The 25,545-nt window shown below is 38.5% G+C and overlaps 2 protein-coding genes across 10 annotated transcripts in view; one reads left to right on the top strand and one right to left on the bottom strand.

Moving 5' to 3' along the window:
- Nucleotides 1–16,211, top strand: part of CLIP4 (CAP-Gly domain containing linker protein family member 4) — a 46,816-nt gene extending 30,605 nt beyond the window's left edge. For all 7 annotated transcript variants that reach the window (XM_035321861.1, XM_035321863.1, XM_035321860.1 and 4 more), the window contains 10 exons: nucleotides 242–478; nucleotides 4,273–4,408; nucleotides 5,099–5,239; nucleotides 7,804–7,887; nucleotides 9,181–9,321; nucleotides 9,752–9,883; nucleotides 11,663–11,786; nucleotides 12,579–12,643; nucleotides 13,315–13,387; nucleotides 14,006–16,211. In XM_035321861.1, the coding sequence (XP_035177752.1) occupies nucleotides 242–478; nucleotides 4,273–4,408; nucleotides 5,099–5,239; nucleotides 7,804–7,887; nucleotides 9,181–9,321; nucleotides 9,752–9,883; nucleotides 11,663–11,786; nucleotides 12,579–12,643; nucleotides 13,315–13,387; nucleotides 14,006–14,327 (1,455 nt within the window). In that variant the 3' untranslated portion in view covers nucleotides 14,328–16,211. The remainder of the gene's footprint in view (nucleotides 1–241; nucleotides 479–4,272; nucleotides 4,409–5,098; nucleotides 5,240–7,803; nucleotides 7,888–9,180; nucleotides 9,322–9,751; nucleotides 9,884–11,662; nucleotides 11,787–12,578; nucleotides 12,644–13,314; nucleotides 13,388–14,005) is intronic.
- Nucleotides 16,212–16,710: 499 nt separating this feature from the next.
- The window catches only part of ALK (ALK receptor tyrosine kinase), a 296,490-nt gene continuing 287,655 nt past the window's right edge, over nucleotides 16,711–25,545 (bottom strand). For all 3 annotated transcript variants that reach the window (XM_035322364.1, XM_035322365.1, XM_035322366.1), the window contains 4 exons: nucleotides 24,744–24,845; nucleotides 24,076–24,210; nucleotides 23,414–23,504; nucleotides 16,711–22,371 (listed from right to left, as the gene is read on the bottom strand). In XM_035322364.1, the coding sequence (XP_035178255.1) occupies nucleotides 21,667–22,371; nucleotides 23,414–23,504; nucleotides 24,076–24,210; nucleotides 24,744–24,845 (1,033 nt within the window). In that variant the 3' untranslated portion in view covers nucleotides 16,711–21,666. The remainder of the gene's footprint in view (nucleotides 22,372–23,413; nucleotides 23,505–24,075; nucleotides 24,211–24,743; nucleotides 24,846–25,545) is intronic.

Here is a 25,545-nt window from a genome sequence, read left to right as displayed (position 1 = left end):
ATAAATCAGAAGGCTAATAATTAAATTATTTGATTATCTGGGGAAAAAAACTCTGGAAAAAATAAAACGGCATATATGGGTTTTGTTTAGCTAAAAGTGTATTATGTGGAGTGATAATAGTGCCTTTGAATTGAGTGGATTCACTCTAATGAGGTGGATTAAAAACTTCGTAAACTGCTGTGTTATTTTGCCTAATGAGGTGTCACAACATTAAATTTAGTAGTATGTTATGTTTTTACAGAATGACAAAGGGCAGATCCCAGTGGATGTGGTTCCTGATCCAGTAGATATGCCACTGGAAATGGCAGATGCAGCAGCCAGTGCAAAAGAAATCAAGCAGATATTGCTGGATGCAGTGTCTCTGTCATGTGATGTCTCAAAAGCCATGATTCCAAACCATAATCATGTCACAGGCAAGGCCATGCTCTTATCGCTTGGCCTGAAGCTGGGAGATCGTGTCGTTATTGCAGGACAGAAGGTATGCTGAGTAACTTGGTGGGTTTGCGGATGACACCAAGCTGGGAGGGAAGGGATGCCATCCAGAGGGACCGTGACAGGCTTGAGAGGTGGGCCCATGCAAACCTCACAGAGTTGAACAAGGCCAAGTGCAAGGGCTGTACATGGGCTGGGGCAATCCCAAACACCAATGCAGGCTGAGTGGATTAATGAGAAGCCCTGATGAGAAGGACTTGGGGTTACTGATGGATGAAAAACTAAATGTGAACCAGCATTGTACACTTGCAGCTCAGAGAGCTAGTTCTATCCTGAGCTGCATAAAAAGATCGACAGCCTGAGGGAGGGGATTCTCCCCTTCTACTCTGCTTGTGTGATACCCCATCTGGTGTACTGACTGCATTCAGTCCTGGGGCCCCCAGTATAAGAAAGACATGGACCTGTTAGAGTGGGTCCAGAGAGATGGGGAGGGACTCCTTACCAAGGTGTGAAGGGATTGAACAAGGGAAATGGTTTTAAACTAAAAGACGAGATTCAGATTAGAGGTTAGGAGGAAATTCTTCACTCAGAGGGTGGTGAGGCACTGGCACAGGTTGCCCAGAGAAGTTGTGGATGCCCCATCCCTGGAGGTGTTCAAGGCCAGGTTGAATGAGGTCCTAGACAACCTGGTCTAGTGGATGGCATCCCTGCCTACGGCAGGGAGATTGGAACTAGATAATCAGTAAGGTCCTTTCCAACTCAAAATATTCTATGATTCTGTATTATCCTTATAATTGCTGGATAGGCAGTTTATGTATTTGGAGACATACTTCAAATTTGAGGCTCTAAAATGCTTTCTGAGAGGTATGAACTCTGGATGGCAGTAAGGATATAGTTACACGAAGTAATGAGCCGAACAGTTAGGTGTTAAAGGGAGTCACTCCTATGGAAAGCTGTTTTGACAGACAGCATCTGCATCTGTAAACAAAATTTTAACAGTCTCCTGTAGTACATCAGCATTATTCAGTTTGTTAACACTTTCGGTGTCACATTAAATTACAGTAAAATTTACAGATTGCTTTGTGAGTTGTCCAAGTTTCAAAGTTACCAGTATTCATTCATGAATTAACTCTGTTAGTTTCCAGAAGGCAGCAGAAAAAATCTTCAGTTCTGCTTAGCCTAGAGTAACCCAGTTTCACTGGTGCAATGCAGCTAAAATCTTTGAGGCAGTGTTATGCCAACAGGAACATTATATTGTTCTGTAGACATATAAGAACATATTCAATAGTGGTCCAGCTCAGATTTGAATAGCTTTTAAGAAGCTAACTTGCTAGACGCTATTTAAAAATGGATTTGAAAAAATTAACATTGTTGCAGTTAATATCCATACCTTTTATTTGCGATAGTGAAGGCTCAGAACTTATTTAAGAGTGCTAGTATTCTTTTTACGATTTCTAATATTTTTTCTGGTAAATATTGAAGACATCTGTGAGCAAAATTTTATGTTTGAATAGTTTTATTTAATAATTTTTCTAGAATTCTTCTAGTATAACTTTGTAATTTGTAATTACCACAACTGAAGTGTTTTAAAGTGGACCCCACTGAGAGGTACAAAGCTGCCTCCATCCTGCATTTTTATGTGGTATATTCTTGGAATCAGGTCCAAAGAAGTTAAGGAATCACTACCTGTGCAGAAGGCATTTTAATTGAAGTATGCATAGGAAGCTGCCTGCTCTTAAAAGACAAATGACAAATCCATGTAATTTTCTTTTACAGAAAGCTGTTGCACAGTGAAAGCAAGGGGAGATAACGTAAATGCAAATTAATAAAGGCTTTATAGAAAGAAAGGGAAGAAATTAGTACTCGTGTGTATTTTTGCTAGAAATAAGGCCCATAGTACTCTTTGTACTGTAATTTTGCTTACTGTGTATGGATAAAAGCTTTCTGAGTTGCTAGCATTTGTTATGGGAGCTGAAGCTGTCATATGGCAGGTGGGAAGGAGGAATGTGATTGTGCTTTTCAGTCTTCCTTTTCCATGTCTGCTTTTCTCCATTCCTTTCCTGCTGTGTGAGGAGCACTGTTTCCCACCCACTTTCTCCGTTTGTCTGAACGGAGAAGTTGGTTTCAGGCCTGTCTCCTCCTCTCCATTTATACTCATAAATGTGTGTGGGATGGAGCAGAAGTGAAAACAGAGCGATGGAAATGGTACCCAATTCCTAACGTTCTCTTTGATTAGTTTTCCAGAATACAGAAGCTGGAATGAGGACATTGGAATGGCAGTGTTTTTATGAGCAAGGTTTATAGATACCTATTCTCTTTCCTTCCTGCCTCTGCAGTCTCCTAACTTGTCAGCTTTAACGCAGATGGAAACCCAAGTGTAGTAAATGATAGAGGGGAAACGGATTCTTCATGATTCCTGCTGTATCTGCTGTTGTAGTTGTCTTACTTGGTAGAAGCCTGTAAAAACAAATATTTGTGTGTACGTAATATGGGGTCCCACAGCTTTGCTGGCTCCTACTGTATTAAAATATATGTTATCTCAATGGACACTCAAGTGAAATGTGACTGCAGGGAAACCAGTAGCTGGGAGGAAACTCCTTTTTCCTGCTTCTGCTGTCTATCATGGCCTGTGTATCCTCTGCTCCTTTCTTACTCAAGTACTAGGGTTTAAGATGCCTGCTGGTCCCTTTCCTCTCTTGGTGAGCGACCTTTGGTGGAGAGTGGAAGAATCTGTTAGGCCACTTAGTCAAACTTCTCCCAGTTGAATTTGATGTGTGGGTTGGTAGCTAAAAAGTTTGTGTTTAGGTGTTATGTACCTGCCTATAACAATCAAGTTTAAAGAAGATCTTCAGAGTAAAAGAAAAATAGTCTCTGCGTAACGTTTATTTCTTATGAAGTGTTAAGAAATCACAGCCAAAAAGTTTTAGATTAGAGAAAAAATTGGTTCCTGTCTGTTTACTCTCTGAAGACTGGATTAGACAGTGAAGTCATAGTATAAAATTAGCTAAGATTATTAAGGTCATATGAGATGATGAAAACTGAACAACTGAAAGTAGAAGGGTTTTCATTACTATAACTGATATGTATATAAATATGAAAATGAATTGAAATCGATGTTAAATACTCACTCTTAGATATTCCTTCCCGATTTGCTTGAAGTTAGTGTGCTTATAATGTGTATTTGTGTAGAGTAAATACAGGTCCACTAGCAAGACTAATATGTCTTAAGTCCACATAATATATATTAAAACAACAACAGAATATTTAAAACGGTAGTTAGATTTTTATTAATTCTTCTATTCCCTTCTTATGATTAAAGAAAATTTAATCTTTTCCAAAGCAAATATTAAGTATGTTCTGAAGGCAGTATTTACCTTTTAACCTCTGCAATATGAATAAAAAAGTTACGGAATTTAACATCTAATATTTCCATGCAATCTTCAATTCAGCAAGCTATCAGTCCGGGTTTCTGGAACTATTCTTATGGGAGGCACTGAAAGTAGAACTTCTAGTTAGGCATATACTTGTGAACCGTGCTGAGTTTGAGTTGTATTGTACAATGGTGCTTACTGTTGAATTCTAGTGTGTTATGAGAGCTGTCAATAGCTACTGCTTTTGTCCAAAATATACACAGAAAGAATAATAAGTTTTGGAAAATACATTCGTTGGCATTGAAAAATAGGAATGTCAGTCATCAAGGGAGATCATTATGTTTGCATTTCTCCGTTTGTTCTTATTAAAAGGTCGGTGATGATTTGCTCTCACCTTTGTAATATATACTGTGCTCTCATGAACAATGCTTTTTTAACAGTCTTTCTATGTTGATGCCTTTTGCTTTAGGTTGGTACATTAAGATTTTGTGGTACAACAGAATTTGCCAGTGGCCAGTGGGCTGGCATAGAACTGGATGAAGCAGAAGGAAAGAACAATGGAAGTATTGGAAAAGTCCAGTACTTCAAGTGTGCACCAAAATGCGGTATAACCTTTTTTTTTATATGTATATACTTCATGTCTTAAGAGAACCAAGGAAAAAAAAAACTCTTTTGGAAGATAATAAAACTGGGGAGAATAAATACAGATTCTGATGTCTTTTTATAGTTTTGTTTTTACTGATTCTTTTAACTGTTCCTAGCCTAGTGTTTAGGCTGCAAATGTTTGCAAGAACACTGAAACAAATAATGAAGATTTATGGTATTCCTTGAAACGGAGATAATAATCTTTCTTGTTTTTACATCTATACTGTTGAAGCTACTTGTCTTGTAACAGGAATGGTCATGTTTCTTTACTTGCTTTGCTTTCATTTTTGAAAGGACGCATGCTTGTAGTTGTTTTCAACCTGTTCCTGTTTTCATTAATATTTCATGAATACTCATGTGATAATATCTTGCATATTGTAGCAGCAGAGACAGAGTGTAACCATTAGGCCAAAAAGGGGATTGTAATTGATAGTTTGACTGACTGACTGAATTACTTTGTTCAAGTTGCTTCATAAGGCTTTTGTTTTCACAATTCTGTTTGAGCTAGTCCTTCCTACCCTGCGAGAGCTTTAACAGCATAACTAGCCATGACTGTGGCTGAAAAAATACCTGAATTAATTGATGTAGGAGAAAGACATTGCATTAATATTATCTATGGTTCTTTCTGGCCCATACAATTTTCTCTCCAGGTATCTTTGCACCTCTTTCTAAAATAAGCAAGTCTTATGATCACAAGAAACCCTTTGTACGAAGTACTTCTGTGCGATCTTCGCCTTTGGTCAAATCCAAGAAAATAGATATAACGCATGTAACTTCCAAAGTGAATTCTGGTGAGTATTTTCTTTCCTGTTGAGACACAATAGAGAGATGCTAATTTTCAAGAATTACCACCAGTTCTGTAAATCTTGGTATTAAAATACTTGTTTGGAATTAGTTCATCACATGGGATGAGAAGGTGCTGTTTCCTGCCTGTTCCTGTTAGGACGTTGTGTATAGCTGCTTAGTGACTATGTGCCAATAGAGGTTCTTGTGTTTATATACTCTGTAGGAGTTCATCACGACATTTATTCTTGATCCTTTAAAGTAAGTTCTGATTGGTTGTGATATTAATTACATGTCTAAACATAACCTGATTTCATTTACTACAATCTTCCTGGGTAACTTGAAACATTGAGATTGGTGAAAATCTTGAAACTAATCTATATACAATTTTATATGTAGAAATTGAATATGTCTAATTAATTCTCTGGCAAAACGATCAAGGAATTATTTAACTAATTGTGTTTTATCTGCTAATTAAATTATCTGGGTAAAACCAGAGGCAAATTAGAAGAGAACAGATGTCGCTGTACTAAGGCCTTAGACTACTGGTTAGAGTTACAGGCTCAGTCCCTTGCACTGGTTTAGACTGTTAGTGATTTATTCAGATAAACTTATACAGAAGGATTAATTTACGACTTGCAAAGTACAAATGATGCATCTCTTCTCATCTGTTTAGATTCCAAGGTTGAGAACAGACTCTCTCCTGCTGTGTACAGTGCCCACCATGCATAATCAGGCTCTGTAGCTAGCTGGCTGACTAATAATAATGTTATTAAATATATTACATTAGCATATCTTTAGTCTTTTGAATCCTGTTTAGGTGATTCATACTAAGGCAACACAGCTTCAAGGATGGAAGAATATGCATACATTTTCTGTGAATTTGCTCAAGTACCCTGAAACACTCCACTCTTTACCGGTGTGGCAGGTTTATGCAGGCTATTGAAACAATGTGACAGGCTGGTAAGAGGGGTGTTTGCGCAGCATTTTGGATGATTCATGTAACTCTGCATACATTGAGGGGGAAAGTAAGCCCTAATTATGTATATTTGCAATTAACACAAGATTTAAGCTGTTTAGAAATTGATGTCCTGCATAAAATGCATCTCTGGATAATTACTTTGTTAGCTGTATTGCTCAGGAGCAGATCTATGCTGACTTCATTAGATATTTTTTCAATGTTTGATTCAGTTTGATGTGAACTTTTTAGAACTTGTCACACTGCAATAGAGAGGTCTGTTTCCTTTGCCACAGACAGCGTGTTCAAGACAGTGTAGTCATAAACTCTCTTTTCTGTCAAAGTTGCATGGCTGTCTTTGTAAACTTAAAACATTTGATGCTTGCTTTAGGTAAAAGCAGAGTGAGTTACGCCCAGCAGAACTTACATCTACTAACAGGAACCTTGAAGCTGTTATTTTTAAGATGTTCATGTTCTTGTATCGAAAGGGCCATTAGAACGAATGTGCCTGGCTGTTTCACCGTCTGGAATGGGAGGATAAAGCTGCATAATGCTGAACTTTGTTTTGCAATGTTTATGTGCATCACCAGATGAAATTTCTTCTTTCCTTTAAAATTCATCTCTACAGTTAACTGGCTTGCAACCCAGGAAAAAAATGTTTTTTGTAGAGAAGGTTATAAGCTGCAAAGTAAAATATGATACTGTGTAGAGATTTTCAAATTTGATTTGTTTCTGCTGGATTTGAATCATCCATCAGATTGATGATAGCACTTTTTCAAGATTTTAGAAAAATTATTACTTTAGTCAAATTGAGAAATGTGTTATCAGTCACAGATTTTTTTTTAATGGCTACAATATAAAATTTCTGCAAATTTTTCTGTAAACCAGTGCAGCCCCTGTAGCTGAATTAATTAAGCTGAGAGAGTTAGTTAAATAAAAAAATACAGGATTTCTTCTTCATAACAGGGACAGGGCAAATCATATAAAAACTTGTTATTTGTTGAGTTAGGTTAGAACACAGCTGGATATGCAAAACAGTTGTTTATAGAATGTAACAGGTGTTAACACTAGTTCATATGCGTATCAGAACATTGCTGCTCTAAGAGTAAGGATCTTTCCTTAAAACTGGTATTGGTATACATTACTTATAGAATGAAGATTTGATCTCAAAATTTTTCTGTAATATTTAATGCAGAAAATATGAAATTAATAGGAGTGAATAATGTACCTTAAGTACTATGAAAGTATTTTTGTGTGTTGTTTATGTAATAGATGTGAATATTTGAAAGACTTAAGTGAAACTCCTTCAATATAAACATGAATATTTTGCAGACCATGTTATAGTGTGGCAAGATAGTTTGGACTGTTTTAATGTGTTAAGGTGTCTAACATCCATTAAAACAATTCTGCAGTCATGTTTTACCCACTTAGCAAGAATCTAAAGAGTTTTACAGTTTAATCCATTTTATCAATGCATCCATTAATCTGCACATCTTTCAAATAGATTTTTTACATGATTTTTCTGTAAAATTGCTGTTCATTGTTAGGATACAATTGAATTCTATAGGTATAGAATATTCTATACATATATATGTATATATATTTTTTTTCTAGGCCTAAATATGTCAAAAAAACCCAGTGCTTCTGAAACCAACTTAATGACTGTTAACAGGGGAAAAATGCTACATGCAAAAGAAGGTAACTAAATTAATTTTAAATTTAAACTATTTTTTTTTTATTATTATTTTATTATTTTTATTATTATTTTTTTTTAACATTTTGAGAAAAAAATGAGTAGAGCAGAAGTAGTACTAGGACTGTTTTGTCTCTGTAAAGGCCTTGCATCTGCAAGGCTTATTTAAAAAAAAAAACAAAAAAAAACCTTGTCTATCTGTTCAATTTCCAGGCAAGTAAACATTAGTGTACTAGGAGCAAAAGTAAATGATGTGAATGTTTGACTGGCATTCTCTGCTGGTTTGGCAGCAACAACCTCTATCCAGATACACAGCCAAGAATACGGACTAGTCCTTAAAGTTGAAAGCTGTCTCTTAGTAAATGATGTTATAGAGTACCTGCAGATATACCTTCTTACGTTTCTAAGGGAGACCTTTTGCTCCGTGCTGCTCATTTTTTGATGAGGGGTATCATGGAAGACACAATTGCAAGCTTTTTATGAAAAATGAAACTAGCTTGTTAAAAATTTCCATTTAAATATGAAACATTCTCTGCAATTATTTAGTTTCAGAATTGGATTGTGACTTTGCTGAACCTTTTTTCTTTTGTGTGTGTGTACTGAATTTAAGGGATCTCACTTTCAGGGGTATTCTTAAAAAACTAAAAATCAAGTCTCTGTGATTTCCTCTGTAGAACCATATTGCCATTGTTGGTAAAAACAAAAAAAAAACACAGAACTGTACTGTGGGAGTCTTGAAAATGATGGAGGAAAGCTGAACATAAGTCTTATTGGACGGTTTAGATATCAGGGTTTGCAAATAGTGATGAAGGCACTTTATTTCCTCTTCTTATCTTATTGTATACATTTTAATATTAACACAGTATGGAACAGAATATAGTAGGCTTTCATCCAGACAATAATTCATTCATATAGTGTCACCTTCCTTCCACTTCTCATCAAGTCTTTAAAAGTCTAGGCAGTGTGGTGGTATGATCCCTTAATAATAAGGCTTCCATATTATAATAAATCTGCTTGGACTGTCTAGAAAAAGTTTTATGGAGTAACAAAGATGGGGCTTTAGGAGATCTCTTAAAGGACTAAACCAGCACCTTATTCCCAGGTCTACCTATGTTATTCCTGGCATATGTTTGCTTAACTACTACTTAAAAAAAATAATCTCTTTAATTTTGACCCTTTACTTTGCATTCTGCCCACTGTATAGAGAACAGATAACTTCCCTCATGCAGAAGCTTTCTCGCTTAGTCCATCCGTTTCCAAATGTGATCTCTGAAGGGATATTTCCTTTTGCCTCGTAGGTTTTCCTGGATACAGCAGCTCTTCTTCTTCTACTACCTCCTTAGAAGGCAAGCAGAATTATTCTAAGAAGCGGAACTCCGCTAGCAGCAGCAAAAAGCCACTTACTAGAGCGTCTTCTGTCTCATCTAAAATTAGTGCCGGTATGTTATGTTTTATCAAGGAAGATTTTCATGCGTGGAAGCTTACTGTTGTATTAAATACTTATGTAGAACTACTTGGTCTGTTTCAGAATGTGGGATGGTTAAAGAAAGTCACTTGGAAGTATTTTATTGATAAACTTAAGCTTTGCAACTTTGTAATTTTCCATAACATCTTCAAGCAGAAAAATGTTAGTTTGCCACTGTGCCTTTCAGCTCATAGAGAAAAGGCTGTAGTCCAGAATTGTCCACTGGAGCAAAGCAATTCTTTGTCTAAGTAAAATTTGTGTTGCCATTTATTAAAGGTACACTATGTTAATTGGATATTTGGATTGATATTTGACTAATCAGGTAGTTTACTATCTACTAAGATTTTCTTTGATATAAAAGATAAAACGTTAACAATTTGAAATTTTGTTCTTCTGTTGAACAGGGCTGTACAGTTCTCCAGCTACAAGGAAATTTCCTTTAAATGAGGAAGAAATTCAGGTTGGAGACAGAGTACTGGTGGTAGGACAGAGAACAGGCACTGTTAGATTTTGTGGGACGACAAAATTTGCACCAGGTAGTTGCGATACACCTTCTGTGTGTTGTAAAACCAATTTGAAATAGCTTGCACATGAAGACAGGAAGGAAACCATTGAGAATTCCTTATTCTTAACTCCCTCCAAAATATTTTAAATTTACTGCTTTGGTTTTTGTTTCAAAGTTCTCTTTCTTCTATGTTTCACTGAATATATATGTGTGTGTGTGTGTGTGTGTGTGTGTGTGTATAAATTAAGAAAAATATAAAAACCATGTTGCAGTGTAGCCAGACATTTTCAAACAGATTGAGTTGACCTAAATTATGGAAAGTTTTTTGACTACTTATTCTTCTTAAACCGCATTCTGTTCTTTATGTCTGTATCTTTTAATAAGATTATAATCTTATTATTGTAAGATCGATGCATAATTGCAGTTGGTTGGCAAGTATTGGTTTAAGTAAGGTCCTCTTAATTGATCTGTAATGAGCGATACTCTGTCTTGGTATTTGGTGGCATCAACATTTTAAAAAAGAAAAAAGCATGTGAGTTTGCAGTGCAAACTACGTATTTCTTTAATTCTCATCACCTACCCCAATTTCATTTTAGGCAGTCCTTGCCTAAGATACTGTATTTAACTAATTCTACTCCTCTATGTGATCACTCTTACGTTCTTGTTACTTCTTACAGAGTAAACAATGAGAAAAGGACAGGTTCCTAAATACACTCTAAGAAGTTTAAAATCAGAACATAGTTTGACATTTTGTATCCTCCCTTTCAAATCCAAATTAAGGAAAGATTTTTTTTCGGTGAAAAGTATGGTATTGCAAGAAGCAAGGATGGGAAGAGCTAGTAAAAACAGCTTTGCAAAGCTAGTAGTAATGTGCGTTTTTAAATTTCAATTTTAATATCAAAGCTCTGTCAAGTTACCAGAACTCTATTTCCTATTCATTTGGCTGCAAAATGCAGATATTTATTTAATTCTGAAAACAGGAAGGAGAGAGTTTGTAACAAACGGAGACCTCCTAATTCATGAGTTGTCATTCCTGAGTTTCACGAGCTGACTATTAGAATTACCATTTTATCCCGTGCCTTAGTACCAAGTGACTAATTAAATTTTTGAATCTTTTGGACATGGATATCATAAGGACTTCTAATGGAGTACAAAATTTAGCACATTTACATAATTATCTCTCATTTATTATGGGTTATGAATGATCAGGCTTATTATCATCTGGATGCCTACTCAGTGTTCTGTAAGAGATGAATTGCTGGCAAGTTGTGATTCTTAAACCCTGCTTTCAGTATCATACAGTTACCCTTAATATTTGTAGTAATTGTAACTAGCTAGGTGGAGAGAAGGAATGAATTAATATCAGAACTTAAGTTCTAGCTTTGATGATCTCAGATGAGGCATAAATCATGTGGTCAGAGGAATGAAGAGGGAAATTTGAACCTCCACTACTGTTCTTTCATATCTCCTTTTTGTCAAGTAGCCCCTGTTGCATTTGATAACAATTCCATTCAACTTTAGTTTAAATATCAAAGGTTTTTACTTTGTGTGTGTTAATTAAAATGCTGTTAATCTTTTGAAAGCATGTACAATAAATCTAAAGGTAATAATTCTGGTACAACTACACAAAAACTTATTTTGTAATATTTTTTTTGTGTATATGTTATTGGGTAGATAGACAGTTTTTAACTGGAAACTGTTTTCTGAATGTGGGTGAATATTAACTGTACCAACAATCTGGATAAAGAAAAGCCTGTGGTGTTTTGTTTAAAAAAAATAACCATGATTTTACTGTTTCTATATCTTGTAGGATTCTGGTGTGGAATTGAGTTGGACAAGCCTCATGGTAAGAATGATGGTTCAGTAGGAGGTGTTCAGTACTTCAGTTGTCTTCCTAGATACGGTATATTTGCACCACCATCTCGTGTTCAGAGGTAAGCACTGAGGCAGGTTTAATGTTTGTATTGCCAAACTTTCTTAATACATTTCCAGTGGAAAATGAAGTTTTGCAGCAGATATGGAAGAAATAATCTTTTTATTCTGCTAATGGAAGTTTATTACCTCCATTAAAAACTTTATGGTTTTTAGATCAGCTTTTTGGAAGCAAAATATAAATTGGAAATGCAGCTCCATTTCTGTTGCTGCTACTTCAAGTATTTTCATTCGAGGGCCTCCATTTCTAGTACAGTCTGGGTTGTGAAAGTTAGATTTAATGAAAATAATCCTGATGCTCCAAGCAAAATTCAGTTAAAAAAGGAAGTAGCCTTTGGGCTTGACTAGAAATACTGTTTCATTCCTAACTGCACGGAAGACCCAAAACATCCACCAGCCTAATTTGTAGCCTCTCCATTTGGTTTTGGAAGAAAATCTCAGATATACTGTGCTCTTTCCTGCTATATTTGAATCCTGTTAGTCTGCCAGAGCTTCTTTCTTTTCTTTTCCTTAACATCCTATCTGAGCTACATTGTTAAAGAACTTTGCCTCAAAATTATACATGCTCTCTGTCTGTTAATAAAAGGCTTTCCATAGTAACTGCTTGTTGCAAATCGGTATGTTCAGCTCTTACATATCAGCCTTATTACAATTAAAATGTTAGTGTCTTTTGAGAGTGGATGGGGAAGGGAAACGATTAGAACTTAATCAACATTTGACAAGAAGTACTCCAGCAGGAGTTCTGTTAAAAGTTGAGTTTAAATGACTTCTTCATTTTATTATTGCTTTTTTAGATTAACGGGTTCGCTGGATTCTCTTGCAGAGACTTCATCAAGTAAAATAAATCACAGTTTTCCAGGTAGGTGTGAAAGACGCTGATTTGGTTTATGTAGCCGTCTGCCATTCTTCAGCTAGCACCTACTACACAAAGCTAACCTCTGTGAGAGCAAAAGGGATTTTCGAGGAAACTAAATGCTAGTAAACAGTCTGACTGTTCCCATCCTAAAAATGAAGCCCACAATTGCTGACTGCAGAATGAAATGTGGAGTACCATGTTATTAACCCTGTCCTTGTGCAAATAGTTACATCAGAATTAAGACTCTTGACACTTTTCTCTCCTTATTACTGTATTGCATTCTAATCATAGTAATCATAAATTGAACCCGGTCCTTCATCCCCTGGTGAGGGGATCAGTGTAGGGAGAGGTGCATACAGAATTGCTAAAACTTCTGTGACATACTTGAAGTAGTCACTTTTGGTTTTCCTTGCCTAAGCTTTTTTTTGTGAAAAGGCTGCTTCAGATTACCCTTGTTTGGTTTGTTTAATTTATTTCATCTCAGAACATTTGAACATGTTACAGACACTAATTTTCATGAGAAGTTCCATCGCTTAATTTCCAAATTGGCAGGGAGACCATGTAGCAAAGGTAGTGGAAACAGTATAAAAATAAACAGAAAAATTGAGCTCATAAACAACAACAACCAAAAAAAACCCACCTGTACTACACAGTTTATTAACCTTTTCATTTAGGTTTTAGACGCAGCTTAAGCACAACTTCTGCATCTTCACAAAAAGAGATAAACAGAAGAAATTCCTTTGTTAGGTGAGTATTTAAGTTTAAAATGGTTGGGTGAGCTGGCTGTTAGCTTTGCTGTTTCTTGTTCAAAAGAAAATATTTGTGTTTGTAAAAACTAGATACATGTCCACTCTTTTTTCTTTGAAGATTTTTCTTTGAAGATTAAGCAGCAGTCAGCCATTTTTCTGTGGATATCCAGGAGTACAGTCCTGGAACACAGAATATTGTGTTCAACGTTGTATTCCAGAATACAATATTCAAGGTGGCATCAAAATGCTTTTCCAATTGTTAATCACTGCAAATTCTCCAAATTTTTGTATTTTTCACACAGCTCTTTGAAGTCCAGAATACTGACTGACCTTTGCACATTAAAAGTTGTTTTGGCTAAACTCTTTCAAGCCCCAAACAAAATGTGTTGTACTGCTTAATTTGCCAATATTGTCAACTGCTCTAAATGTCATGAATCCAAGCATTGCAGAATACTGTGTATTCTAATATATTCAAATTATGTTTTGCTATTAACATGAGCTCAAAACCATTTTTTTGTAAAAGGAATTTGAGAGTTTTTCTTGCACTGCACTAATTACAAATTTGCCTTGGGTGTTTTATAGAAAGAAAACTTTCTTTTTCTGCTTTTCAAACTAGGTCTAAGAGCTCTATGTCACGGCACAGCTGGAGTAACACCAGTGCAACTAACACTGAGGGACTGGTGAAGCTGCACGAAGGCTCGCAGGTTCTTCTGACCAGCTCCAATGAAATGGGTACAATCAGGTATATTGGTCCTACAGACTTTGCACCGGGGATATGGCTTGGACTCGAACTCCGAAGTGCCAAGGGAAAGAATGATGGTTCTGTAGGGGAAAAGCGTTATTTCACCTGTAAGCTGAACCACGGGGTCTTAGTTCGACCTAGCAGAGTAACCTATCGTGGGATTAATGGGGCAAAACTTGTAGATGATATTTGCTGAGCCAAAATATGCTACACAGTAGGAAATTAAAGTATACAAGAACCTCATCTAGATTTCCACCTTATTTTTTAAACAATTAAACCTGTATTTGTATTTCACATTACATATATATTACATATAATATATATGTGTGTATAAATATATATATATTGAGTGTATGTGCATATATAGATGCATATATACACATATTAAAAAGTAAACACACTATTCTGTTTCTCTTAATGAAACAGCTCTTACCTGGGAAGGTTACTCCAAAAGCTTTTGGGTTTGATTTGCTGTATTATTTGAATCATGCTCCAGTTGGAGAATGCAAGTATATCCAGTGTTCTCTAAAGTTGCTTTGTGATTCATATAGTATTTAAATGATTTTCTTCCATGTAGTAATGAACTGACAATGCTTCATGCATTGCGTGCTTTTGATAGAGGACGTGGTTAATGAGTGACCTTAGTGTGTTTCCTAGGCACTTTGACAATTTCAATACCAGCTGCTAGCAATAAAAAAGGCAAAATAGACATTTTTTTCAAGCACCTCTGAAGTATTTCTACATTTTATCATCAGATCCATCCTCTTCTTTACCCCTCCTGCCATTATCCCCTCCTGAATATAGAAGGGCTGATAAATGCAAGTATTTGCAGCTATCCTAGTGAATGAATTAAGTAAAAAGCCTTTAAAAACACACAAAGACACTGCATGTAGTTGTTAAATGCACTTTTTGTTGTCTGCATTTGTTGAAAGAGCTTCTTATAAGAAGCACTCTTTAAAATAATGCACTTTGCACTCTCTTGGAGAGCTTTCCCTCATTTTTAAAGGTATTTTTTTTTGTTGTTTGGTTGCTGTGCTGCAGGCTATGAGTATCACAATTTTTAAGTGCAAATGAACCCAGAGTGGAACTACACATAATAGATGCATCATAAATATTAAGTCTGTATAAATACAGCATGGTAATTCCTGCCAGTGGTGTGGGTTATACACGGAGGTTTCAAGCAAGCTATTAACTAGCTATTTGTTTGTTACTGATGTTTCTTTTTGTTTTGTTTGGAACAGTTTCCAGTATAAGTTTATTTTAAGAGTCTTACACGAAATTAAGGCTAATTTTAGGTACAGCACTGTAACACAATGTGAGGAGACATTTGCATATCAGCTTTTTTAAAAAACAGATAGTATTTTGCCCATGTTTTAAACGTGTAATGTATTTTAATAGCTCACTATCTTATTGAATATTATCAGGGTGGTTTTGTATTCCAGAACGGTCATTTTATTCTTAAGTGATCTGCCTGCTTTTATCTACTAGAAAGAAGTGACACTATAATTACATCTTAATATACTATTTTTAGACAGAATTCTGCTGCTATTATGTTATTTTAACAATTAATGCAGCTATTTTTCCTTGGCTATATTTAAAATACTGCATATTGTATTCTAGCTTATGGACATTTAGATTGAATATAAAAGCTGTACATTTTTAATGTAAAAAAATAATGCTTTATATTTGAAGATGTACTGAACGCAGTGATCTACTGAACATTACTTTGTCCAATATCTGTTTCTTGCTGGTATTATTAAAATGAAACCCTGGTGAATAATGTAGTATGGTAAAGAGAAATTTCATTAGGTCCTTACAGAATGTACATATTTTCTCTCACTTCTGTTCTTATGTACAAATTATGTAACCAGGATGTAGCAGCGTGCTTTGCAGTGCACTGGAGAGGTCCCTTTTCAGTTAAGAGAGGAAGGAACCAAAGCATGCGTGGGGAAACGGAGAAGAGAGATGCGTGTCTAAAACCTGCTCAGGAGTTTTGTTAACTAAACCACGGTAATATCCTGCCAGGGAATAATAAGCACCTGGATAAACAAGTGAAGGAGAATAAATAACTGTATCAACATTGGTCCTAATTTTAAGGAATGTTTCTTGAGAAAGTAGCTACCTAAGGCGTAGGAGTGGAACAGAGAAGGGAAACAAGGGAGCTTTTCAGGGCAGGAGCTCTCTTTTCCTATGGCTGTCATAGGACTTACCTGTGGTACTTCACTGTTCTAAGTACAGTTTATCATCAGACCGATGAAAGGTCCATTTCCAAACAAAGAAAAATGCTGTCTTAGGATATACACATATAGGGATGGAAAAACCCACCTGCTTTCTTGAACTGTGCGTGTTCTCTATTTCTACTAGCCACTTGCTACTTGTACTAGAAGGAACAGCACCTTTCTCCTCTGTAAGAAGCGTGGAGGGTACTGGATGTACAATGCAACTAAGTGCTGCTGCTAGCCAGGAAGACAGCAGTCTCTGTTTGGCACCACACCTGCTCCCTTTGCACAGGTGTACCTGGTTACTTCCATAACTGACCTGATGCTGATACAGTCATTATACGACCCAACACAGAAGAAGCCATTTACAGTCATTTTATTTGTCTTCATGCCTTTTTGGTTCACTACACTTGTTTACAATACAAATACACTATTCAATACAAAATACTCAATGACCATAGAGTAGTATTTTTCTTCATAGTATCCCTGAAGTGCATAGGCCCTTCCTTTATAAACAGTGTTGCATAAACTACTGTACATGAGACAGACATTCCTATAATGAAGCTTTGTTACTAGAAGAAGCCAGGTGCAGACAATTCAGGCAGTTTCCTGTGATGGGTTTAACTTTGGGACAGATGCTTTGTGATGTCTTTGCAGCTGTGAAAGGGTGCTTTATGCTATTCCTATGTCAAAGTTCTTGTCCCCAAAAAGATAGGCTCAGTAAGAGGAGCAAACAAAATTTAATCCTTCATATTCTATTTCAGACCTCATGCACTGTCTAAACATTTGTGCCCAGGGGTGCTGCAGTTACTCTCACACTGAGCCTTTGTCCTTTTGTAAACACACAGGGAGTGAAGTGAAGCAAGTGGACCAGTGATATTACACCGCTGAAAGATGTGACTCAGCCAAATTAATGTGGATTTTGAACTTTCAGTCTGTGGTACCTGACCTCCCTCCCCTGCTACAGCAAAGCCCCTCTCTTGCCACCACTCCTTCCACTGTTCCTTGAGGAAGCAGAACAACCCAGACTTCTTGCCTTTGCTTCATTTCCAAGCACGTGATACCAAAGCAAGGTTCAGTAGTAAAAACAAAGATGAAAGCACAACTGGAAAGGTAGATAAACAGGCATCCTAACCTACTTTACCTTCAGCAGCTTACAAATCAGCACCGAATCAGAAAATCTACCTAACACCTACAGGAAACATAACATCCACAAGGAAACAAGTCATTTTCAGAGTATGAGAGTGATACCACAGAATTTTTATATTCGTTCGTTACAGGCTGTAGATCATACTGCTTCCTGCTTTTTCACTGTAGCATGAGGAAGATACATAAGACTGGAATTTAAATATTGACAATGAAAAATTTTAACAGTTTAAAAGCAAGTTCTGTACTTGCTTTTACATTTTACAATTTATGTTGTCTCAATAAATTGTACTAACAATTAAAACAATGGACACAATTTTGTAAGAGATTTTAAATGACTTCAACCGTTTCTGCTACAATACTGTAAGCCTAGTGTGGAAGGATCTAGGAAGGGGATTTACACATGCTGGGGTGCTCTTTGGTCTGTAACTTAAGCCCGTTCTGTTCACTGGAGCTTTCAAAACTGATTCAATGTTTGTAGTTCAAATAACTGACCAGACAAAATGCTTTTGCTGGTGATTTACATCTAAAAGAAACATGCCAAACTGGTAGAAAGTGGAATGCAGACATGGACACCGACTGCTTCCAGTTATAACAGAAATGCTATAATAAATTCCATTAGAGATCTTCTTGTACAGAAGTTAAGATACTGTCTCATCACTAACAACTATGACAAATAAATTATTCAGCTCCTTACAGGCAGACAGAGTCCATTACCTCTAAAGCATCATCTGCTAGCTTTCCCCCAACCTCTGCCTGGCTTGTATTGTCCCTGGGAAAGACAATCATTTTTTTTCCTACCTCTCTGGATGAACTCCTGCCGGTAATTCTTCAACCCAGGGCGTAAATGCAGGGTAACTGCAGCTACCACGTGTACTGGTACATGAGGCAGAACTTCCTAGATAGATAACTCCTGTCACAGCCTTTCAGATAATTTTGGGTGGGACAGCAATGAATAGTGAAGTGAGAGTTGTTAACAACAGAGGAAACTGGGTATTATTAAAGAAAGCTTTCTTTACAACATCCCAGTGGTTGATATAAATAAAATGGTGTTTTAATACTGAAATCCTGGAGCGATTTCAGAAACAGGACATACATTCATTTGCTTGAAGTTAATGCAATCATAGAGCGACCAGGAAACTGTCACTGATGCAGCTGGCATGGAAGTGGGAAAGACCCCTTTGGTCCAGACAATTAATTCATAGAAATAATTTGTCATTGATTTTAAGAAGCAAGACATGCAAACTCTCCAAACTTTGTTTCTGAGTATTGCAATTTGATCAGCATCAGACCTTACGCAACAGTTTGTGCAAACTGGGGTATGGAGCTTAGACGGCAAACATGTAGACAAAACTAAATGCTTGCTATGGACGAGCTCAGAGATGTTGTGCTCTTTTACATTAAAAAGAAGTACAAACTGGAGTTCTAAATTCCTCTGCATTTCAAGTGTTAAGAGGTGGGGGAAGGGGGATTTTTTAAAAACACAACAACAAAAACCAAAACACCAAAGGCAACAACAAAATAATCAAAAACAAACAAAAAAGCATTTTACTTTGGAGACACTGGAAGGAAGCTTACTTAAAGCCAACTGCTAGTGCAAGAACCATACCCAGCTGGCTGGAGCATTTCAGTAGTAACTCACCATTTTGCCTGACCAGAGTTATCTTCCTCACATATTGCATAGGTAAGAAGCAGTAATGTGCTCCTTCATCGTTCACAACGTTCACTCTGTGAGACTATTTTTGTTCACACTTTTATGATAATGTAAACTGCACAGCACAAACAGCAGCGTAGTAAACATGCTATCACCACGGCTGGAGGAAGCCTTTGTTTTTTCTCTTCACCCCTTACACATGCATCACATTTTGCTGCTGCTCGTTCTTCTAAGCGTCTCTAGGAATGCTACATCATAACCTGGTAGGTTATCTGCATTTGCGCAGCAGCAGAGCTGCTGCCTCAGATATAAGAGTAATTTCAACTCAAAGACCATTAACTTTTAATGTTTTTGTTGTGTATTCTTTAAGAATACTCGTCAGTACACAGTTCGGATTCTGTCCTCAATCACGCATAAGAGGCAGGACAGCAAAAACTCAGTGTGCTCCTATGCAAAGATGAGCTAAAGGGAACAATGAGGAGCTGCAACCCATTTGAAAATGAGAAAGCAAGAATTTTTAAATGAAAATTGCTATTATATGCGAATAACATTGTGGTGCAAGAAAATTCTCTGATAGTGCTTACCTGCTGAATTAATCAGCTTTCCTGAGACTCCACAAACCTACCTCATTGACTTTATTGAGGTAGAAAGAGTGGTCAGTGTGACACTAACCCAGTCCTAAGCTAGACAGAATCCTTCCCCAGTGGCTAGCGGCATGAATAGAACTACAAACCTGGCAATCTCACCGATCACAAATATTTTCTTAGTTCAAGCTAAAGCAGCCCGCATACAGCAGCAGAACACCCAAAGGGTAACCCTAGTTATCACCACCACGCTCATGCAACAGCGGTGCAATGGATCACTGGCAGCTCCTCACAAGCTTGTCAACACAAGAGCACATCTCCATTAACTGACTACCACACACAATTTGGCATCATTGCAAAGAAAAAAAAAAATCATTCTGCATACCAGAGATGTAAGGAAAGCAGGTTAGGAGAGCACACTACTTTTCTCTGTGCTCCTCCCTTACCCCCAGTTACATTTTTTTACAAGGGTGGTGTCCCAGACCAAGCCCTCTGATTGCCAGCTGCATATCTCAAAGGTTAATGGTATGTAAACGCAGATACTGGTTGGTTCGCTTAAGCAGACAGAAAGCTTACCTCAATATTTGGAGGCAGGGCCAGATTCGGAATTACTTCACTGAAACGAAGAGTCTTGGCCTGAAGAACACCTTCATAGTCCTTTGCTGATGCTTCAGAAGACTCATTTCTACAGAAACAGGCACCTTGTTTTCAGATCATTTTCATTAATGCTAAAACAGCTCCTTGCACCTGAAAGTTAAAGTTACTAATGCACATCTTTACACATGAATCACTTCCTACATCTATGTTTTGACAATACAGGTACTGGAATGTTTTTCATGCACAAGGTGTACAAATGAATCAATACAGTGTCTGTTTTTAAATCATGATCATACATGTGTTTTGTTAAAGGGCTCTAAACCTTTCAAATACAGACAGGATCTGGCATCTGGATTGCGGCACGATGTCATCGGCCTTTGTGGTGTTCTTGCTTGTACATGGTATGTGAAAGGCTACTTTAAACCTCTGAGATATGCAGATGGCTGTCCATTTTCAGGGCACAGCTGAAGTTTCTCTCACAATCATGGTCCTTTAAAGCTTCACTTCGGTTCCACGTGACATGCACAAGTTGTGATGAAGGACATTCCTACTTCTGTAGGCCAGAAGGAATTTTACAGGGATTTACTCAGCTTTAGCGCTTAAGCACAGGAGAAAAACAACAAAACACAGAGAAAAACAACAACCGCCCCCACCAAACCACGGTGCCTCACGGCATCTCACCCATCCTCTCTGCTTCCTGTTGCTTCTTTCAAGCAATTCAGTATGAGCAGTCTTTCTATTGCCCTGCTATAGCACCATCACTACTATACATTCAAGGACTTACAAAGACTAGGCTGGAGCTGGAGCACAACTCGGGAATGTGCCATTGCGTCACCAAAGTTGTCCCCTATCTCACTTCGGATGAAGGATGCTCTACCCAAACCCTCTAAAACCTCTGCCAGCTGCAGGTGCTCTCCAAGCATTCCTTAGCAACAACAAGTTTGGCACAGAAAATCCCAGACATGAAGCACTCAAGGCAGTGAGCTGTGGCTTTACACTTACGCAGAGAATGCACAACTAAGAAAAGCTCACAGGAAGGGCATGACAACATCCATGCGTATGAGTTAATGCGATAGGAAGCTGGGCCTCGCAGTTAACATTGGTTTCCTTTATCTTCCCTCCCTCCCCCTTGTTTCTTTTACTGTACTGGGGCTCTGGTGATTTGAAGCCTCTTGGGGTATTTGAAATTACGACTTTGAAGGTAGCACTTTTGGAGCAAGTTGGCACAAATTGAAGGTAATGCTGTCACATCCTTTGCTTGTGGTGTACTGGGTAACAGGACATCTCCTCAAGGCTTGGGGCCACAGGTGGAAAAGTCAAGAGGGTAGGGGGCTCTCAAGGCCCATGCTGGGTTATGTGGCTCTTGTTTCTAAGGTTGGGGTCCTCGTAACTGCTAGCACAAGGTGGCGTGGAGGCTTCCAAAGGTAAGCCCTGCTGTTGGTATCCATAGTTGACATTCCCACAGGGGAAGTGACGGAGCCTAAAGAGAGGCACTTCTTTAACACTTGCTGTTAGGGAAGATGGCTCTAATAGCAGGGAGGAGCCTGGTAGCCTGCCAGTCACAATGTTGGGCCCCACAGTACAGTTTCCTTCGTGTCCCAGATTCTCCCTCTCAGGCATCTCTTTCTCGAGCAGAGGATTGTTTCTGCTGGCCTGCTTCTCCGCAAACCAGGAACCATAGGTTGGATTCCAGAGGTTGGTGGGCTTGTTTCTGGAGCCCCGGCCCTTATGTAGCTCAGAAGGGGGGTTGGACTGGGTGTAGGCCATGTTGATATGTCCCCCAGCTGAAGCTGACTGCACCTTCCCAGGGACTGGTGGTTCCAAGGCTCCCACTTTCCCTAGAGCTTTTCCAGCAGCGTTGGCTGATGGCAGGGGTGGTGGAGATGGCAGAGTTTGCTTGTCATCTTTTCTGTCTTGGTGCGCAGAAACCAAGAGAGGAGGAATTCCTTCTGGGTCTTCTGGGTGTATCGCTACCTTCTCTTCCTCTTCAACTGATGGGCCATATTCTACTGGCAAAGCAGTGTTGATGACATCTGGATCCTGCAGGAGGGGTGAATAAGAATTTCTTCATGTCTGCTGCCATCACACATACTCAGACTCAATGAAAAACCTGAGACATCTGGCAACTGTCATTGCTATGATCAGAGACCACCTTTCCCAGCCCATCTACAACCTACATTCCATGTGCAGAGGAAGCTGACAAAGTGTAATTAGCCATGAGAGACAATGGGATACCCATAAAATTGGACTCTTAAAAAAAAAAAAAAAAAAGCAACGCTACAATTTACCATGGAACAGCAGAGAGCACAAAAACAATGAAAAACTCTTTTTTATGTCCAGCCAAATTTCCTGTGGGAATGTTGTTTTGGAATCTGTATTGTCTCAAAGTTCATAACGTTCTCAGTTAATATTGAGAAAGTTTCAGCCATGAATGTATTGCCTCCACTCAACAGGGAGGAGTGAGAATGCAGGCAGAAGGCAGCACTGACAGACCCTTTGAAGCCCATACAGCAGTTTTGAGCTATTTAAGCAGTTTTGAAAATTAAACTGAGAGAAACATGGTGAGCTGGGCAATCTTTAACTATTGCTAGACACCAGGGCAATCTATAGGTAACAGAAAATACTGCCTCTCAATCCCAGGATCCAAACACTCATGAAAACCTGATCGAGCCTCCCAAACAGTGAGGGAAAGCAAGGTGACTGAGAAGAATAATTGTATGAGCTGACAAAAGAAACCCATACTGAGGCAGGCAGCAAAACATTTTTCAAGCTATTCTGCTCCACACTAGTCAGCTAAAAATGGTGGGAGAAAATCTGTGTCTTCACAAGCAGGAGAGCTATTTGGTCTGCTGTTTGTAGAGCTGTGAAAGGTTATGCCCTTTGGGTGGTGAAAGACAGAAGGATCTACCACCTGATGGGGCAAATGCCCCATTAACTGGTCTGAGGCTGACATCAGTCTTCCTGGACTGCTGACTGCAGTAATGCAGTGCCACCTTCTCATCTCAAACTCTGGCTTGCCTAAGCTCTTTGTCAACTGGAAACCTCTTTGCCCATCTCATGGGAGATGAATGAAGACCGATACCTGAGTGCAGTACTCGATCCTCTCCAGTATGATGGCAAAGTTTGGCCTGTCTTCAGGCTGGTGCTGCCAGCACTGGGTCATAATGCGATACCTGAAAGAGCCGAACAAGAGATCTCATAAATGGCAAATCCTGTTGATACTTAACAGCTAGTCACTGCAGACTAGAAGCCATAAGCACACGTTGCCACTCTAATTAATACAGAGTACTCTGCATTCCCCAGAGTCAGACACCCGATGTACTGGTAACCACAGAAATGTGGCCACCAGGGGGGTGAAACCCACAGCCCATTAGAGAAATAACCCATTCACCTGAAATCCCTTGAGCAATTCATTTAAGGTAGGCAGGGGCACAGATAACGGAACCCAGTTTTTCCTACCTGTGAACAAGCTTACACACTTGCAGTTTTACAGTCAATCTAGGACAGAAATATTGCACGACCTTTGACCAAACAAACAGTAGCCTGCACTTTTCAAAGGAGTCCTGAATTCTTCTCCGAAGAAGACAGAAAAATTAACTGGTAGAGAAGTCACTGGCAATCAAGTTCAATAACGGAGATCAGCCAAGATAAGATCAATCTCTAAAGTCATTAACTTTTGACTAGAGAATAATATTCAAACCAGAAATGTATTTGCATGAATGCATCAAAGTTAAAGTCTCATACACAGGGCCAGGGCAGTTTTTAGGTGGATCCATCCTTCCTCCATTGGTTACAAATTCCAGAACCTCTTGGTTACTTTTGCTAGGGTAGGGCATGTATCCCAAAGAGAATATCTCCCAGAGCAGTACACCAAAGGACCTGAATACAGAAGAGAAGGAAACCAAAATGAAGGATACAGGAATGACCATCATCACTGAGGGGTAATGAAATACAGTCAGCACCGCTACTTGCGGTCCATGCTCAATGTGTGGAAGTCACTGCTGCAGGATTTTGAGATAATTAAATTCTCTAGTTGCCCAGAGAAGTTGTGGATGCCCCATCCCTGGAGGTGTTCAATGCCAGGCTGGATGGGGCCTTGGCAGGGGTTTGGAGCTGGACGATCTTTAAGGTCCCTTCCAACCCAAACCATTCTATGATTCTAAAGCAGCGCCTACATCTGCCTCACTCTTCCTTCCCTGCCTGCTTGCTTCCCCAGCAGCACCTTCCTTTGCTGACCTTTCTGTTCCCTCATGTTCTCCAAGATCAATGGCTCTAAAGGACCTTGCTTGTGTTTTTTCTAAAGGGAGAATGAATAGGAACGTGTTTTTTTACAAAATATTCAGACTTTACAAAACAAGTTACAATAAACACATGCAGGCGCACACACACATGAAGAAGTAAAGGAAACAAACCATGTGTCTGTTTTTGATGTAAATATCCCTTCCATGAAAGCCTCAGGAGGCATCCATTTGACAGGCAACATTGCACACCCACCCTTCCGATAGTAGCTGGCTCTGCAGAGAACAAGAAAAACAGAGTCAGCCATGAATTCAGAAAATGTTATTAATTCAGGATTTGTGTAACTATGAATATCAACATTATCACCTGGAGGACAGACTAATTTAGGCAAAACAGCATGGCAGAGAAAACGCTGAAGACGCCTGGTTCCCTTCACAGAAACAGTGGAGATGGGCAGGCCATGTGAGGACTGCTTGCAATCTCCCTCACCACAGGCTTGATCCAGTGAACCTGAATTACCCTTATCTATATGCATACTCAAGTGACGTACTCACATTGTAAGTTGCTGCTGGCAAAGCTATTATCCTGCACTTTTCAGCCACAACAGCATCTCCACCTCATCTCACAAGTCGTCACCTCAAGCATCCCTATCAAAAATAAACACAGCTTTTCCCAAATGTACCCAGTCTACAGCACTGCAAGTGGAATCCAAAACCCTTATAAAGGCCAACGAGCAACAAGGAGAAAGTTTGGCCGGCCATTATTACCTGGGGCAGTAGATAGAAAAATCACTTACTATGCTCCTGGGACAGAAGGTATTTCAGTTGTTTTGTGATTTTCACTTAAAATAAAACCTACAAGCCCCAAGTCCTGTGCTGGTGGTTACAGTAGACTGCTCATGCAAGTCGGTATCACTGTTCATAACTACGCAGCCTGAGCATCTGAAAGGTATTCTCAGACACTGGAATGTGCAAA

This window comes from Oxyura jamaicensis, chromosome 3 (assembly GCF_011077185.1).
Source record: "Oxyura jamaicensis isolate SHBP4307 breed ruddy duck chromosome 3, BPBGC_Ojam_1.0, whole genome shotgun sequence".
NCBI lineage: Eukaryota > Metazoa > Chordata > Aves > Anseriformes > Anatidae > Oxyura > Oxyura jamaicensis.
The sequence above is the reverse complement of the archived record's forward strand: the minus strand, read 5'-3'. Positions and strand labels throughout refer to the sequence as shown.